We start from the raw sequence: 17,947 nt of genomic DNA on the forward strand, positions 1-17,947 counted from the left end.
TGTCCACAAGTCCCACTTAATCTGTACAAAAGAGAATCAAAGAATCACAGCAGAGGGGAAGAAAAGGAAATGTGACTCTCCAATCCAGCGATTAGTGTGCGTACCTTAAAGGATGAGGAAGAAGAAAGTTTCGGGGGTTTAGTCAGCGCTTATGCCTTTTACAGGAAATGGCTCCTGGGTAATGTTTTGTTTTCTCAGAGCGGAGATACTCTGAGAGTTGCGCAAACGTGGGGCAACCACCAAGTTAGGAGTGCTGAATGGTATGCAAATAAGATGTAGGGAGTGTGGGAGAGCGTAGATGGGACATGGAGTAGTCTGCAGCAGTGGGATTATTTTCAACTCGCTCTTCAGTTATTTCTTAAGGAGCTTTAACACTAAGTAATTTTTATAATGAAGTTGATTTCCTGAAGGACTCATTCTGACAAATTGTGTATTTACATTTGTTAATTCATATGGTAAAATAAAAGTACCCTGTGATGTTTTCTGAAATGTATTTGAGTGAACGTATTAAGTGCAATTCATAAGAAATAGATAGCATTGTGCTTATGTTAGAGGTGTCCTGAACTCTGAAAGCAGTGCTTTTCTTTAGCTCCTCCAACTTGAGATCTCATAAGGTGATAGAAATAATGTTCCCGATGTGATTGCTGCAGTAATCCAGGATAGAAGCATTTTTGCTTCAGAATTCAGATACCTCCTTTACTGTTGCATGGGTCAAACTGAGCCTGAGTTAGGACATACACAGAGACTTGCACAATATGCCTTATGTAGGCTAGAACAGCGAGAGCTGAATAGTAAGGATGCCGGATTTTACTGTGAACGTTTTTTTGTTCATTTTGCTGTCAGAGGAGTTTGTAGTTGGCAGGCCTGATTAAATTTATTTCTTCAAATTTATTTATGTAGACTATTATGACAGACACAAACTATATATAGAAGAGCCTGTAAACATTTCACTTGTGTTCCAGAAGTAGAGGTGGGGTCTGTAACTAGAAATATCAAACCAGATGTTAGCTGTGGTCTTTGAGGTGCTTTGTGGCACTTGGCAAGAATTATCTGAAGTACGCTACCTGGGCTGCTCTTTACTTCTCCTGTACTGTATTCATAGCCTATACAGCGAATTTTGTTATAGGTAGCTAAAGTTTGTGAGCTCTCTACTTTTGCTTTTTGGCTGACAAACTTGGTTTGTTTAGATAATGAGCTATTTAGGCAAGGATCTCCATTTAGTTGTGTGTCACACAGCACCTAAGACGATGAAGTTCTCCCTCCATAAGCAGGATACCCAACTTTCTATTTCAGCACAGTGCTAGAGCACGGCTGCCTCACTTCCAACACCAAGTACTTGGATTTGTGGTCCTGACTTAGGAGCTGTCAGTCTCAAAGGTCTTTAGGGACTATATAAAAATACAAATGAAATCTTCCCTGATGAGGTGGTAACACACAGAATGTAAATACACTATCTGTTTGCACGTGCTGAAGAAAACAGCTAGATTTTTATTTACTGAGTAGACCTTTAAGGTGAAAGTTAAACTCTGTTGTGCAGAACCAGCAGAAAACTGATCAAAAAAGGTGAATATCGTACATCATGCTGTACTGCGGAGGTGACTCAATGAGGCTGGGGCAGGTGCCAGAGATGTGCCTGCGCTGAATGGCAGAGGACAGGGAGGGCTGTGGGGGGAACACAGCAGCCAAATCTAAATCAGCTTTGGCTTTTGGGCAACTGCAGCTCGAGAATTCTTATTTTAATGAAATAACTTAGTTTATTCATCATCTTATTTGAATGCATCTGGTTGTCATAGAGCCTTAACTTGACCACTGTAAATTTACTTTAAAAGCTGTTGAACTTCATATGAACTGCTATTGGAAAGCATATTGAAGAAGATTTTTAAACATGGTGTGTCTGTACTGACATGTCTGGTAAAAGCTGGAACCTGGTTTTTGGTTTCCAAGTTAGAGAGAGCTGGAAGAGCAGTCGTGGAACGTGTAGTTTTGGAAAGAAGGGGTTTCACCTCTTTTTCTTTTATAGAAGAAAATTTCTTTTATGTAACAACATAACTTCGCTTTTCCATCTGTGAATTCAGGGACCCAGTTACTTTGTTGGTATCCTAAAATCCTGGAGGTAATCCTAAAATTCCCTTCCAGCATCTTTTAACATCGATCAATGTAATTAATCTGAGTTCTGTAAGCAAATGTAAGTTGTGGTTAAGTCCATTTGTACCTTTGTATGAGTTAATTGAGGAGAAAGGCAAAAGGACTATTTGTATTTCACTTCAGTATCGTTCTTGAGGCCTGCAGAAAGAGCAATAATATGCTGAAATTTTGAGTTGTACAAAAAGAGAAAAAAGACATCCTTCCCTTTTAAAGAATGTGTTAGAGTTACTTTTAGAGGTACTGTTTCTGAGGTACCAAATTTAACAATTTTAATATAAAGGTGAAGCTTGTGAACTTGCCTGCATAAGCATCTCCACCTGATGATAAGATGGACTGTGTCTTGTTTATTACCTCGAGAGAAGGAAATAAAAAGTAAAAAGGAGAGAGTTAAGAGCTGAGGCCATCCTTCGTCTAATTTCAGGCTTCTTAAATAATTGTACTGTAGATGTGGTCACTTTAATCATTTTCTTAGTCACTGGTCAGTTCACCCTCAGACTCGTGGCGGAAGCTTTGTTGGGAAGATGCAAGATTTGGGTACCTTGTTGATAGATTTTTAAGTGCTAGAAATATATATATTAATGTATATATGTACATATTTAGAGAAAGTTTACATTGAGTTCTGCAGGACTTCCAGGGTGAGAAAAATGTGTTTGTCACTGAAGAAATCTCTTTATATGTTCCTTTTAGATACATTGGATCAGAAACATACCTGAACAAGGAGGAAAAAACCCACACATCTAAGTGGATGAAGTCTGACAGATGCATTAAAGAAAATTAAGATGTTTGAGAACTAAATACTTTCATTTAGTTTCTTTGGATACAAGGCAGAAGTAGACAAGTGTCAGTTTTTAAGCTACGATTTAGGCTGAAAGAGTTAAATGATTTACTGTATTAAAGTGGAAAGTTTATCAGCAGTAATTCTTCATTACCACTTTTCTTATCAGGAGTGTACATGCCCTGGCAGAAGATACAGGGATTCAGGGGTAAAGTCTGCTTTAAGACCCAGGCATATGGCTCACATATGACTAGAGAATACCTAGCTGTGTGTATGCGTCTTCTGTCTAAACCTCTGAGATAATGAAGGGCAAAATTAGATTGTGGCGCTGCAGCTGTCAATGGGAGCTGCCCTCTGGGGATCAGTTAAGCAGCAGTTATTCCACGGTGTGTTTGGAGAGGTTAAAAAGTACTAGAAAAGGCACACAAACCAGTATGTTGTTCCAACAAGCCACTTATCAGCCATATAAATAAGTACTATTTGCAGAGCTAACCAGCAGTGTACAGGTAGCTGTTGTTTTGTTTTAATTTCAGAAACTATAGGCGTGCGTATTGCTATGTAGTATTGCAATTCAGAAGCTTTCAAGATAAAAATATTACTGTATCAGGGCAACCAACATCTAGGTTGTTATAAATAAACTTGAAATATATAACTGTAGATTGCCTTTGAAACTAAGATGGGAAATTGTCTGCTGGAGAAGTAGTCTTCATTTAGACATGCTGTAGAAGCTATACAGATAACTTCCTCGGGATCTGTGTAAGCATATAAAGTATTTTTGCAACAGAGTTTGTTGTGGTCTGGGTCAGATTTTACAGTATTTATTCTAAGAAGTTACTTTAACAGAATGGATCAGAAACAATGTCGATTAAAACAAGACAATGACCTATGAATTAGTTAATTACCATTTCCTGTTACATGTACCTTGTGGCTTGATAGGGAGTTTGTCATGCTTCAGGGCAGAATTAGAAATGAAAAAGAAAAAGAAATTGAAACAAGGAAACAGCAATTACAGCAAAAGGCAGTAACATCTGAATTTGCTTTTTAATATCAGTTTAATGGCAAACTTTTGGAAAGAAACTGTTGTCCACACCTGTTGAAAAATAATGGTTTTATCTTTTCATCGCTATAAAGGCATTGCAGTAAATCTAATCTGCACATGCAGCGAGGAACAACTGCCCTTCCCTCACATACCTATGGCCATGCAGAGTGCATGCATATTGCATCTGCACACGTGTGCTGTGGGCCTGAGCCCTTGCAGGTTTTGAGAGGTAAAAGCTTTTCAGTACACATCACTTGCCCAGAAAGCACTGCAAATGCTGTCCCAGCTGTAGGATAAATGGGTTGGAGTAGCTGCACTCCTGTCTTGCCAAGTCCATGAGAAGTAGGTGGTCTGTTTTGTAGATAAAAGGAGAGGAGAGGATGGAAATAATAGTTAAAGATCACTAAATGGGGAGAACAGGAAGCTGTATGTAACAGCTAGGTTGTAGTAAAGATCTGTAAATTGAGTGGTTTGCCACTTTCTGTGGATGTATTAGTTATTCCTTTAATGCTTTCTTTGCTTACTGGCTTTGTGGCTGAAAGAAAAGAGGAAAGTAGGAAGGTTACACTGTCTTGAGACTTTTTAGATTGAAAGCTCTAAACTGGTGGATGGCAATATGTAAGGGCATACGTATTGCTTCACATTTCTGAAGTTCTTTTCGCAACCACAAGGAGCAGAAACAGTTCTTTGTAAATGAAATGACCTATGTTTTGGGGGACATCAATGGAAAAATCTCTGTGCTGAAAAGCATTTCACAATGATGAGAGCAAATTAAACTGGATAAACTAGTTTACAGCCCTCATAGATACTCTGCTTTGAAATACAACTTTCCTCACATGCTTCCTTTATTTCCATGTATTACACACTAACTAAAAAGGCTCCATTTCTAAAAGAAATTAAATTAATCTTTGCATATAAGATGCCACCTTTTAAGGAAGTTACAGTTAGGAAGCATGTTAACATGAAAAAGAAAGTACTTGGTTGTAACAGTGCCGTGACATCAAACCTTTGTGAATTTTGTAGCTGATACAGCAGGTGATGGGCAACTCCTGCTGTAGCATCTCTCTGCTTCTGTTGGATGAGGGAGGGCAAGGGAAGTAGAGTGGCATGACTTTGCTGCTTTAAAACAGTTAAAACTTAACCTTGTCCATTTCGCTTGACAGTTACATAGGTGGAAAGAAAGCAGCTCCCCACTCTAATCTGTGGCTCCTTATATTGTCAGTATTGTGAAAAATTCCACAGATAGCATGAACAACCAAATCTTTTTTTTTAAAAAAAACAGCTCCCGAGTTGTCTGGTTGTATGGGTCGAGTATCAAGTTTACACTCCAGTTCAAGGAAAAGAGTACATCTTTTAGAAGGGAGAGTTATGTGTTCCTCTTCATAAAGAGGCCAGGCTTAAAAAAATGCACGTTATAAATCAGGTATTTTGGAGATCCAGGTTGCACCCTGAAGTCTTACCTCATTAAGGCTGGTGTGACACCATTCTGGGTGTCTGCAATGACATTAGGTGCACCTCCGTCCCTAGGACTTCGACAGCATCACTGGCTGAGGGAGCCCCTTTGTGTCCCAGCTGTTTGTCCCTGCTGCCAGGCTGCTCCTTCAGTTTTGCTGCATGCCCGTAGCGATGCAGGTGAGAGAACTGGCACGGGTTAAACGTGGGGGGTGTCTTTTCTCCTGCTCCCCAGGGTTCCCCACCCGGATCAGCTCCCCAGCGCGGCTCTGTAATAGTAGCACTGTCTCAGCCAAGCAGGTCGCAGTGGAAAGGATACGGGCCGCTTAAGCGGTACTGCTGCTGAGAAGAAATTCTTGCTGAAGTGCAACTGTAGTTCTGCCTTTGCCAGATTCAAATTTGGGTGAGAAACTCTGTGATTTCAGCAAAGCTGTTTGCACATGCTTTCACACTTAAAGGATGGGTTCTTGCATCACACGGTGTAAATTTAGCATAAGAGTGAAACCAGTCATTCACAGTATTTTCTTTTTTAGAGGAACTAGTCTTTTTGGAGCACTGAGAATCACAATTTGACAGCATACAAGAATAAGGATGGTAGGGTGTGTTTTGTTTTAGATGTAATTGTTTCATAAGTGTCTCGCAAATATTGATCTAGAAGCTAACGTAGTCTTCTCGTTTAGCAGTGTACGTTAAACCCCTTTGGTAGTAAAAAGGATAACCCAAGCTCTTAGGATGAATGGCGTGTTAGTGAAGTTTAGTATAAACTAGGTTTAGATAGGTGCCTTCTTGTACTGGCTTGAGAGCCAGCCATGTACAAAAACGCCTTTTTCCCATAATTTTAATGTTCCAAGTCTTAAGTATGGGGTAAATGAGCAAGTGAAGGTGACAGTACTCATGGTTCTGTGGGATATACTAGAGAAACTGAGGACAGGTGACTAAAACTGCAGGAGTTTTTTGGGTTTATATGCTGAAACCATATGTACTTTTAATTGTCATTTTTTTTGTGTGAACCTGAGTTCTGTGTAGTACTTGAGATATATGAACTCTGCTATGCAATAATAGAAGAGAATGAAAAAACACATCTGTTTTACCCTAAGTAAAGAGAAGCAGTAAATGCTGCTGTGTGATTATATATTTTTTAAATTAACATTTTAAAGATAGCAAAAGATAGCTTCTTAACTGAGGATCTGTATTGCTGTCTGGAACACTGGAGATAGCGTTTAAGCCACACTGTTTGTACTTCATAAACGTACAGCAACTAAATTGTGTTACCATAGCTTCCCTGCAGTCACTCTAATTTGACTAGATTTCACAGGATGGCTGAGGTGGGAAGGGACCCCCGGGGGCCACCTGCCCAAGCAGGGCCACCCAGAGCAGGCTGCCCAGGGCCATGCCCAGGCGGCTTTTGGAGATCCCCAAGGAGGAGACCCCACAGCTCTCTGGGCAGCCTGTGCCAGGGCTCCTCACCCGCACAGCGCAGAAGTGCTGCCTGGTGCTCAGAGGGAGCCTCCTGGGCTCCAGTTTGTGCCACAGATCACCTGTGTGTTTTGACCAGATGTGTGTCTGTATACCCAAACAGGCAGGATTTTACCACTGTAGTAACAAAACATGGGGGATGTGTGAACTCCAGAACAGCAGTTCTGGAGCTCCTCAACTGTGTGTCTCTGGGAACTTGTCCTAAAAGTTGACAACTAGCTAAATTTCCTCTGGGATTTATTTATGTATTAAGAAGTCCATTAGTATTGGTTTTAGTTCACATTTTATTATGCAGTATTTTAAACAATGTACCAAATCTTTTTGAATCTTTTTCCCTCTATGTCTTGTGTTGAGCAGCATCATTTGTTGTCCGTGGGTTTCAAGAGCAGGCTGTCTAGATGCAGATTAAAAAAAGCTTACAAAATTGTTATTTTATTGCTTTAGGTATGTCTCCCTCCATTATATTCCAACGTGTTAAGCATCTCAAGGTAATCATTTCAACATAATGGTATATAGTTCAGGATAATTTTACCAGTAAATAAATATTTTTGCATCTCAGCAAGTATTTATATTTTATGTTGCTAGCAACAGGCTTGCATTTGCTGAAGGTCAGTGACCTGAATTATGTTCGTCTCAGACAACAGTGGGTGTCAGAGATTTCTCAAGTAGTACTCATGAAGTACCAGAGAAGTTACAAAATAACCTTTCACAGAGGAAAAAGGAACTTCCTGAACTTGGTTGGTATTAGCACAATCTCCCAATTCTTCACTAAAGGTTTCATGTAGAATTTTATAATGCAGTGATACCAAATAAGGACAACTAATCTCTCTAGGAAGTGTTTTGATTAGTAAAATATAAAAAGTAAAACCCTCACCAGCAGACTTTATCTTTTAATTCGAGCTCTTAGGTGTTCTGTTGCTGATGTTCTGCAAACTGTCATTTAGGTTTGTCACGAAAGAGTGCTTCATAGATGCTGGAAACAAAACCAACACTATAGTGAAAACGTGACCTTTTTTAAAAAGGTGTTTATGATCGTTGCGTTTAACAGTTTGCATGCTTGCACTGGATGGAACAATCTTTGAATTGTAGATGCTGTAAATTAATATCTATTGTATAAACTAAATAATCAATGCATTATTTGACTACCTACTGTTTTAGGTTTATGAAATAATGATGTTTAAGAAAACACAACTTGCCACTCTGCTGCTCTTAGATTCAGCTGAACTGGATTCCTGTTGTGTTCATATGTTATAAAATTGTCCCCATTTGCAAAAACTCACGATCTAATTTGATATCCAGGCAAACACAAAAAAAAGAGAATGGGGAAGGATGACGACACCTCTCTAGAGGGAAGTTAATAATGGTTTTTGCACTTTGTTAGGTTTTTGTATGTATGTCTGCTCTGAAACCAGCTTTGGCTTACAATGAACCTGATGGCGAGTTCGCTATTATGTGTCTTGAAGGAGAGAATGCTGTTGAGGAATATGGTGGGATAATGCACCCATCCTTAAAGAGGCTCATGGGGAAACTCAGCATCCAGTGTGAGGAAAAGTTAGGGACAGGTAAAAGCTTGATATTTTTAGTAGTCTTTACAATATAGAGTATGATCTGGGATAAAATATGCTTGCTCAGCACATTCTGTTAATTTAACTAAATATTTTGTAGTAAAGTTCAACTCTACACTTGAAATTATTCATGAATGTGGAATTGCTTTGAGTAGGAGGGTAATCCCATTATCTATACCTTGAAGAGTTCAGAGGAGCGTTGTGTGGGTAAGGACAGATGAAGAGCAGCTGTAATTAAAACAGGAAATGAAAGCTTGAAGTACAGTTTTAGCATGGTAGCTTCGTACGCAATTGATTTCTAAGAACTGCTCTCTTCATTTAAATGAAATACTTCAGTTACTCTTTTGCTTGCTATACAACTTCCAATAATTTGCTTTTCCACACCTTTGTCATCTTTTCCTCTACTTCTTTAATCCCCATTCACTTCTGTTACATACCAGTCAGTAGATCAAGCTGGGTTCTTGAAGCCCAATAAATGTTGTTATTGAGGGGATCCATTTCTTTTCTAGTAGTGACCTTGCAGATTGTGTGATGAGTGGGATTTGCTCTTTGTTCTACTCTCATCATCAATTTATCATCTAAAAGGGGCACCCCTTTTTTATGGGCTGTGTAAAGGGCATTTCAGTTTTAAGAAGTTAGCAAATCAGAGGCATGATAGAAGACAGTTTAAATGTGTTGCCCCTGCAGCTATTATGTGATTTGACAGTATCTATTTTAAAAAGAAAAAAAAAAAGTAGTTTAAAATATTACCCTTCTATGTTGTGTGTCTGTGCTATTGATACAGTCACAGAAACTCATTATGTTTGTTTTGGGCTAGTGTTTTTAAAATATTTTTTTATATCATGGATCCCTTCTTAGAATCCAGCACTATGACAGACACCTGCCTTTCTGCTCCTGACCTGAGGTCCCCACTTCCACGTTAGTTGTCCAGTTCTTCAGGATCTGGTAATTGTCCCTCTGAAGTAAGCAGATGGAAGAAATGCCTTGGTTTGTGATGGGCATGTTCTGCTGGTTAGCTATGAGGTGGGTGGATGTACAGATTCCCTGTTAATGAGCTGTTAATGACCTTAGTTACATCAGCAGCTCTTCCTTACTGCCTGTAGCTCTAACTTAATCTTCTCAATTCAAAAATGATTCAGGTCTCTGTGTGATACCTTTCCAGTTTGGTTTCTCCTTTTTTATACTTTTGTCAATTCTTTGCAAGGCGAATACTTTTCAGAGTTGGTATTATAAGTGATCTTAAAAACATTTTAGGTTAATTTACAATCAGCAAAAGGCAGAGCTTCCCAGATGGATGAAGTTGGTTCACTGCTGTGACAAAATAAGCTGTGTGCAAGGTTCGGTAGCGATAGCTTGAAATTCTGTATTTGCTGGATAGCACTTTGTTATTAAATGGTTTTCTTTTCTTATATTTCAGAATAGAAGGAGTTTGCAGTCTGTTTGGCCGGGACAGCGCTGTGCTGTATGTTGCTGGAGTTGCTGTGGGTTTGGTACAGCACTAGACTGTTGGAAAGCACTCAAGGTGTGCTAATCTGCTTCTTTGGGAGCTTACCGTGCCAGTTGCAGGACTGGCAGAAGTCTCTATATGAATACTCTACAATCTGTTTTGGCTGAAAATCAGCTGGGTTTGCTTTGTTGATAGTCTGAGCTAACCTGACAGTACTGAAACGGGCCTTGTGCTGAGGTGAATGAGAGGGAATCCTCTCTATATTTGAGCTGCAAGATGGCAGAGACAAAACAGTGATGTTTCCAGACCTCACAGCTGCTCTTGGAAAGACTTTGTCTAATGTTAGTGTCTACAGATACTGCAATTAAAAAAAAAATCTTGGCTAGAGAGAGCTTTCAAAAATGGCAATACAGCTCTTTGACCTTAAGACATTAATGCAGGCTGGACATATCTAGCACTTAAGGATTTTCGCTGTTTGTTTGTTTAAATCTGGTGACTGTTTAGTGTACAGAAGAGCTTCGTCTCCCTTCCTCTCTTCCTGTTCTTGAATGCAGGTGGGTGACTGCTCAGTTCAGCTGGACTATAAGCTTATTGCAAGCCACTCACTGCATCTGTTCGTGTGGTGTATGCGTTTAACATAAGTACCAGGCTGAGTTTTTTTCTATCCAAACTGAAGCAACTTAGGCATGTAGACACCTAGTTTGTAGGATCCTGCGTAGCCTTAGACAGTACTCATCAGCCTTGCCAAGGTCATGGCTACTGAGGGTATGGCACTGACGTTTGAGTTATCTGTGGAATTTCTCTGGTGGAAAACTAAGGCTGTTGGTTTGTGATGGGGGGTGGCCAGATCTTGTTTGCCCCCTCCCTCTTTTGGAGGCATGACAGCAAGAATTCACCTGCTCATAAAATAACAACCCACTGCGGCATATACTGCTATGTGTATTGAAAAAGTAATTCTCTGCCTTACCCCACTGTCTGCTGTTGTGTGTGTGTCACACTGCTGTGGCATGGTGGCAGAATTGGTATCTGGGCTTAGGGTAGGAGCAGTACTTACACAGTAATTGTTGATCAAGAAATGAATGTGAAATGTGTTTAAATTGTAATAACCTAGACTCTACAGTTTAATTGAGCTGTTAAACAATTTGCTGAAATTCACTAAAATTCTCATTTATTAGTGAGAGGTTTTCATGTCTGCATCGGTTGTATAGTACCAACAATATTTCATTGGAGAGCGTGTGAAAAGCAAATCATTGAAAACTACTTTGACCAGGGGTTGGTTAGATGGTGCTTTTTGTTTTTCTTGCACAGTCTCACAATAATTTCTAACTTCTATTAGAGACTGTTTCAGAGAAAGTCACCTTTTTATATCTCCTTGTCTTGCAGAAAGTTGTAACTTTATTGTTCTGAGCATTTTTTCTTTTTAAATTTAGTCTAAGGTGAACATAATTCGATGTCATAGGAGGAAAAATGGGGTTATACGTTGTGGATTTATGTGCACTTACAGTTCCGTAGCTTGTTGATTTGGCAAAATCCCAGAGAAGATCAGCCTTGCTTTACAAATACTATTCTGATTTTCACTTTTGTGTGTTTGAGAAAAGCTTGCTTGGATTACCTCAGTTTTCAGAAATGTTCAAGGACAGGTTGAAAGTTACGTTAATCCTTGAAATTTTGGCAGCTCATTTTTTCTTAACAATTAACGTCACTGTGAGATGGTCTTGTAACCACTACTTTGTAACCTCTGCTTTTAGTAAGTTTTTGGAAAACTTCCTTTTCTGTTGGAACTTCCTAGGTTCACCTCTGTGGTTCTACCTGAAAGCTAGGATTGAACTAGGTGTTATGTGAATCCTGTAGAAGAGAAGTTTACCTTTCTTGAGATACCTTACTGGTTGTATTTATACTTCATATTTTTTCCTTCATTTTGCAGTGTTGTTTTCTGCTGGACTCCCCCTGTCCCCACAACCCCACAGGATGATATGAGACTTGAAAGAAGACGATGCATACAGGTGAGCTGGTTGTCATGGGCTTTTAGAAGGGGAAAATCTTTGATGTTCTTGAAACACTTTTTCATTCACTTTTCCTATACCCCCAAAACTGTGTCATTCCAACTTTAGTATTTAAGAAACTGTAGCACTTATTAAATCTTCCTTTGACCTAAACTCTTTTGTAACTGACCAGTAAGAAAATGGTTTCTCTGAATGGAAATACTGTGTCCAAACTTTTTTCATAAAAGGGTTTGCTTGTAAGGATGCTAACTAAACGCACTGCTCTTCATCTTTTCTTCTTTATTACCCCCCTTTTAATGCTGCCTGCTTACCGAGATGTATGTCACCTGTTTTGTGATACTCTATTTCAATCTTTCCTTAAATTCCTTTTAAAGAAATGTTATGAATCCATCTGAAAGGGCATACCAAACAAATAGCTAAGAGTTCATTATGCCCCACGTGTTTTTGTCCAGCTACTGTAAGATTTCTTAAGAACTGAGGATAAGATCTTCGAACATCTTTAACTCATTACTCGTTTTTAAAATTGATGTTTTAGGAAGTTTTTCTGTTTTCTGGTAAGCAAAATAAGTCCCTTGTGTACTTGCAGATTAAATAACTTGTGGCAGTACTGTTTTGCTGGAAATACTTTAATTTTTGTTAATATTTTGACATGAAAAATCATGATCAACAGAAGCAGAAGTTGGGTTATAGAGGAGGGTTGGTGTAGTTCTTTACACCTATGTGACCTTATTGAAGTTGTAGAACAATGTAATGCTTACCTTTTGGGGCCTGGACAAATGTAAGACAGGTCTTGCATTTGCTTGTTCTGCTTTAAAACCGATGAATCCTTGAGGTCAGGAAAAAAGCTAGATACGTTTACGTATGCATGCAGATCATCTCCTGATTGACAGTTTTCAGTTGCATCAGCTGTTCATGCATAAACAGCTTTACGGGGTATATTTACATGGAGTATGTTGGATTAAGGCCAAGACGCTGTAAGTGGATATTGCATTCTATGAAAACTAAGCATTTGTTCACTTCAGTTGCGTGTGTAAATTGTATGTCGATAAGTCAAGTAAAACTGGTCCTAAAAAAGTATTTTAAAAGGTATGGCAAAGAAGAGGAGAGAAAAATACTCTGAAGGGAAGATATTTAATTTGTTATGTATATGGAGGAATAGCAGTTGAAGCCTTAAAAGTGAATCTTTTTATGTCCCATAAAATTTGTGGGGCTCTCTCAAGTTGGCAGTCATAGCAACTTATTAGTTTGTCTGTCATTTGCTTATTGCTGTGTAGATTAAAATATAGCCCAACTTAAACGTTGAGAAAAGTTCGGAAGTTTAAAAGTATTCATGCCACAATGGAACAGGGAGATGATATTATAAAGCAGTACCTTATACTGTTGGACAGGATTAAGTTCGGTGTTTTTTATACATCAATCACATTTAAAGTAAAACTTTAGCACTTCCAGTTTTGGTCAGGTTTTCTGATGCTGGTACTTGTAGAATTACGAATTAAAGAATAGAAATGCATATAGGATTTTGAGAGGCAGTGTTTTAAGTAGTAATTCTATCTTCTAAAGCCCAAACTCTTCATTTAGAAGTCTCATGATAAGTACAGAGTGAAAAGTCAGTGGTATCTTGACAAAGCCTTTTGGACTTCTGATATGTTATTTAAGTTGGAAATCGAACGAGTAAGATTTATTTGCAGCTCTTCATTTATTAGGAGAGCCAATGGCCCTATGTTGGGGTTCTAAGAATAAACATGGTTTGTATGCCTTAAAATGAAAAAACGTACTGCAGTTATTCTCTAGTACAGTAACACCAGGAGTCATGTGATGACTCTGATGATACCTGCCTCGAGTTCAAAGTAGCTGGTGAGAGCTCAGGCCAGAAATTGAAAGGTTTTGTGGTTACTGAGGATGGTTCCTTTTGCATTCTTAACAAGGTGCGGCTTCTGAGGGTGACTGATCTGGGGTTTCAGAGATGCTTGGTAATGTTTAAGCTACTCTTGAGTGAAGAATGAGAGCTTGTATAGGGTAAATAAATAAATTCTTTGTTACAGTGGGCATCACTTCCTCTCACTGGAAACTGACTTACTCAAAAACCCTAGAATTAACTGCAGTATAACCAAGGAAAACAATCCCCTTCAGGAAGAACTTTTTTTTTTCACTTTTTCCATCTTGGGATATTTAAAAATTACTTCACCATTTAAGCTGAAAATACAGTGATGTTCTAAGATATGCTGCTTAAAAAAAAAGTGCAAGTACAAAGAAATGGTGATACTGAATCTTATTTTCTGATTGAACTAGTAGAGAAAACAAAGTTACAGCATGCCTAACTCTGTTTATGGAGTGGTGCATGTTAGAACTTCTATGGGCAGGAGTTTTAATGCACTGATATAAGCTGTATCATAATTCTGTATCCCTCAGTATATTGTTTCTTTACTTTTAAAGACGGTGATGTGTTTCATTGTCACAGAAGAGAGATATCTTTTGCTGTGTTCTTAGCACCTGTACTGTGTAGGACACAACCAGAGAAGGGAAGTGTTTGGAGGACTAAAAGACTTTCAAGAATTGCTTTTTGTCAGTCTTGCTAACTTAAAGATTTTATAGGACTTATGTGGATTTTCTGTGAAGTACTCTGCAAAAAGCAAAGCTGGGCATTCAGTTCATTATAGGAAGAGCTAAGTTTATATTTCTGACATGCTTATGCATTACAAATATGTGGTGATAACAAAGGTGATGCCTTAGAATAAGGTTTGTGTTGAAAGTGTATTTTCAGAATGTGTACTTTTGTTTTTACTTCTTTGAGAGTCAGTCTCTTCCAGAGCAGTGTCTGAAAAGTTGGAACTGGAAGTGCAATGCTATTGCTGCCTTTACAGTGGAAGCTATTATTAATATTACAATTTTGATGATAATTGTACTAGCAAGTGTTTACTTTTTATAGTGTGGTAGCATCAGATTTGGGATTGCGCCTTGTGCTTACAAGCAAGGATTGATCTTGCATTTGAAAGTTTATGCTTTAAAGTTGATTGCCACGTCTTGTGCTGCACCTGCCAAGTAGAATAGAACTGTGCGGTTATTTTTGTTGTTGCTCTTGGTACTTTTTTCCCTCTCTTTGTAGAGGCTAGCTTATAAAAATGGATTGGTTTTAAAACAAAGAACTTCCCTGTTTTGGCTTTGATTTTTCTTGTTAGCTGTGGCCTAGGAATATATAATTAAGAATAATTAACTGTCTGATCTTTTAAGCTTTTGAAGAGCTTAAAGCCTGTTGTCTTGTCTTGACCTATGCAAGAAAAGGACTTGCCTCTCAGTTGAGCATATAAGGGACCAATGTAAATCTGCTAAACCAGACGTATGAGATCCAGAAGGATCCACTCTGAAGGAATGGATCACCACATGCCGATCCTCTCAGAATAACTGGTAACAGTTACTGTTGGAGAAGTGCTATTCTTCACAGCAGAAGGAAAGGAAAAAGTTGCATGGCTGCATGTCCTGAACTGCTTTTTGGTGGTGCTGAATTTTATATTAAAACACAACAGATATTTCTTCCTGATTTTGATCTTTTTTTTAGATCTGCCACTAGATCATTGAACAACATTGGGGCATTTCTGTATGCTAAGGGCAGCAAGGAAATAGGATAACTTATCAGTTATGTTTTATATAGATTTTTTTCTATAATATTTTGTCCAATTCTTGTGCCTACGTGATATTATCTGGAGGTTTGATTACGTAACATCATCAAAAAGAAGTGTAGAATGGTTATTTTATCTTTAATTGTACACTAGAATTTATCACATATTAACTTCGTTTTGAAAACATTCACATTTTCATGGATGTACATGAAAAACATCATGCGTGCTGAAAACACCAAAATAATTATATCAAATTCTTCTGTTCATTGTGAAGTTATATTGAACACACCGGAGATGTTGACATTCAAGCAAGTGATAGGGAATGTGAAAATGTTATATGCAGGTTTGAAGAAACATTGGAAGTGATCCTATTGTTACTAACCTTTTAAAAATAATGTTCATGTTTGGAAAATGGAAAAAAAAAAAAAAGCCCATTCCAATACTACTCAATAGCAACAGTGCTAGAACAATGAAATAGTAAATGCTTACGTTGTAGCTATTTTTTCCCAGTTGCATTGCTTATTAAAATTTAACAAATGCAGAATAAAGACTTTGGGGAAGTTCTGGGGATCAGGATGACTCTTGCAAGTATTCGTGTGTTAGGTTTATGTAAGAGTAGAATGAAGATTTAGAATTGGGCCATGACTCACGTCTTATTCAGGTACAGATTTCATTAAACCTATGACTGTTTTAAAGAATGTTTCATATATGAGTATTGAAAGAAAATATACAAAAAAAAAAAAAACAAACTAAAAAAAAGTCATTAAAAAGTGTAGTCAGAAGAAAGCTGTTCAATATTGCTGCTCTTTATTTTGAAGTTCCCCTGTTTTACGTTATGCCAGATTCCTCAGTCAGCCTCTGAGGTAGTTTGTTTAGTGCTGTTTCAACTTTTTCCAGGAAGTGTCAGAAACTGAGCAGGGCATCACCTTTTTCTCGCTTACCTGGATTCAGTTGTTGTGGAACTGGTGAATGTGCTACTATCTGTGGTTCCGCTTAGGTAATTGCATACCTGGAGTCCCTTTTGTGAGACGTACATGCTGTTGGCATAAAACCAGAATTGGATTAAAAAGGAGCAAATGTTTGGCCCATGAGCTAATTCCATGCTGAAGCATGGCATGAGCTGGTTCTGGTTTTGTTTCTGGTTGGTGACTTTTATTCCAGTTGGACTGATTCTGTCAGTAACTTTGTCACATGTTTAACTCTATCGTTGCAGGCAGTCGGTCTCGGCTATTCAGGTCTTGAGCGTGCAGTTTTTTTCATTTTCATTCCCCAAAAGGAAGATGCCGAGAAAATAATGTAAGAGACAGGGTTGCTTATTAGCAGTATTAGTTTTAAATATAGATGGCTAGTGAGCTCTTTGCATGAATAAGAATGCTTTTAGAGTTAACCACTATTTTTACATAGGTAACTCCCTTAGCAGGAGCTGTTTGTGCTGTCTTTCTGGCTGTTAGCTTTCTGCCAGCAGCTGTGAGAAAGCAGGCAGAAAGGAGTTGAACACAGTTGCTTACTGAAAGGCAACAGTTACCACACTGAAAGTGGAAGTTCTGCATTTCAGAGATGGAGTCATTGACCTCAATGAATGATAACCTTGAAGTCAAGAGACTAGATTAATGCTCTACTTTCTGCATCTGAGATCAGAAATGTGAAAACCTGGACAGCTAAAGTTAGATTCCTGCATCCATATTTAAAAAGAAGTTGCCTATTTAGAAAAAAAAAAAAAAAGCTTTTCCCCTCCTCCAAAACTGCTTAGTACCTGTGATATAGAAGATTGAATTTTTCAGCTTCAGTCCTTTCCAAAGAGGAAACAAATGATTTAAAAACCCCTCACTGTTTCTGGGTTTTGTTGTGGAAGTCAGCCCTGATAGAGAATGCCACTTTTCTTATTTAGGAACAGAGTGAAGCGTCTAAAATAGAAAATCTGTAGAGGTTTTGGGTTTTATTTAATTTGCTTCCCATTAAGAGAGAGCAACTCTGATAGGTTTGAATTCCTGTAGAAAGTTACATTAGTGGTTGTCTTGTGTTTTTCTGCCTCTGAAGCTATCATTTGTGCCTTGCAGCAGAATGAATCGAAATACTTGTTCTTCGGCTGTGGGTTAGGGGTGGTTGACACGAATACTCCATGGGGCTTGTGGGGCCTTGGATGGCAGAGCCAACAGCAGCTGCCTTCCTTGGAGGGGCAGAGAGAGGGAGGGATGCAGAGTTCAGCTACTGTAGCTGATCCACCCTCTCCTGTCTTAGTGGAGTTGTGGTGGTGTCAGCTCAGTGGACCATCAGGGGACAGGAGTCAGAGCAAGCATGCACTTCAGGAAGCTTCATGTTGCTCCATAATGCTTCAAATATAAGTGTCATAAAGATACACAACCATAATTTTCATACCTTGGAACAGTAGTTGTGTATCCTGATTAATGTGGCCATCTTTTTTTAAAAAAAA

The 17,947-nt window shown here is 38.5% G+C and overlaps 1 protein-coding gene across 1 annotated transcript in view; it reads left to right on the top strand.

The window, feature by feature from the left end:
• The window catches only part of DYRK1A (dual specificity tyrosine phosphorylation regulated kinase 1A), an 88,776-nt gene that overhangs the window by 16,759 nt on the left and 54,070 nt on the right, over positions 1-17,947 (top strand). Inside the window, exon 2 of the mRNA XM_035315762.1 lies at positions 11,824-11,902. Coding sequence (XP_035171653.1) covers positions 11,893-11,902 — 10 coding nt within the window. The 5' untranslated portion in view covers positions 11,824-11,892. The remainder of the gene's footprint in view (positions 1-11,823; positions 11,903-17,947) is intronic.

This window comes from Oxyura jamaicensis, chromosome 1 (assembly GCF_011077185.1).
Source record: "Oxyura jamaicensis isolate SHBP4307 breed ruddy duck chromosome 1, BPBGC_Ojam_1.0, whole genome shotgun sequence".
Classification (NCBI taxonomy): domain Eukaryota; kingdom Metazoa; phylum Chordata; class Aves; order Anseriformes; family Anatidae; genus Oxyura; species Oxyura jamaicensis.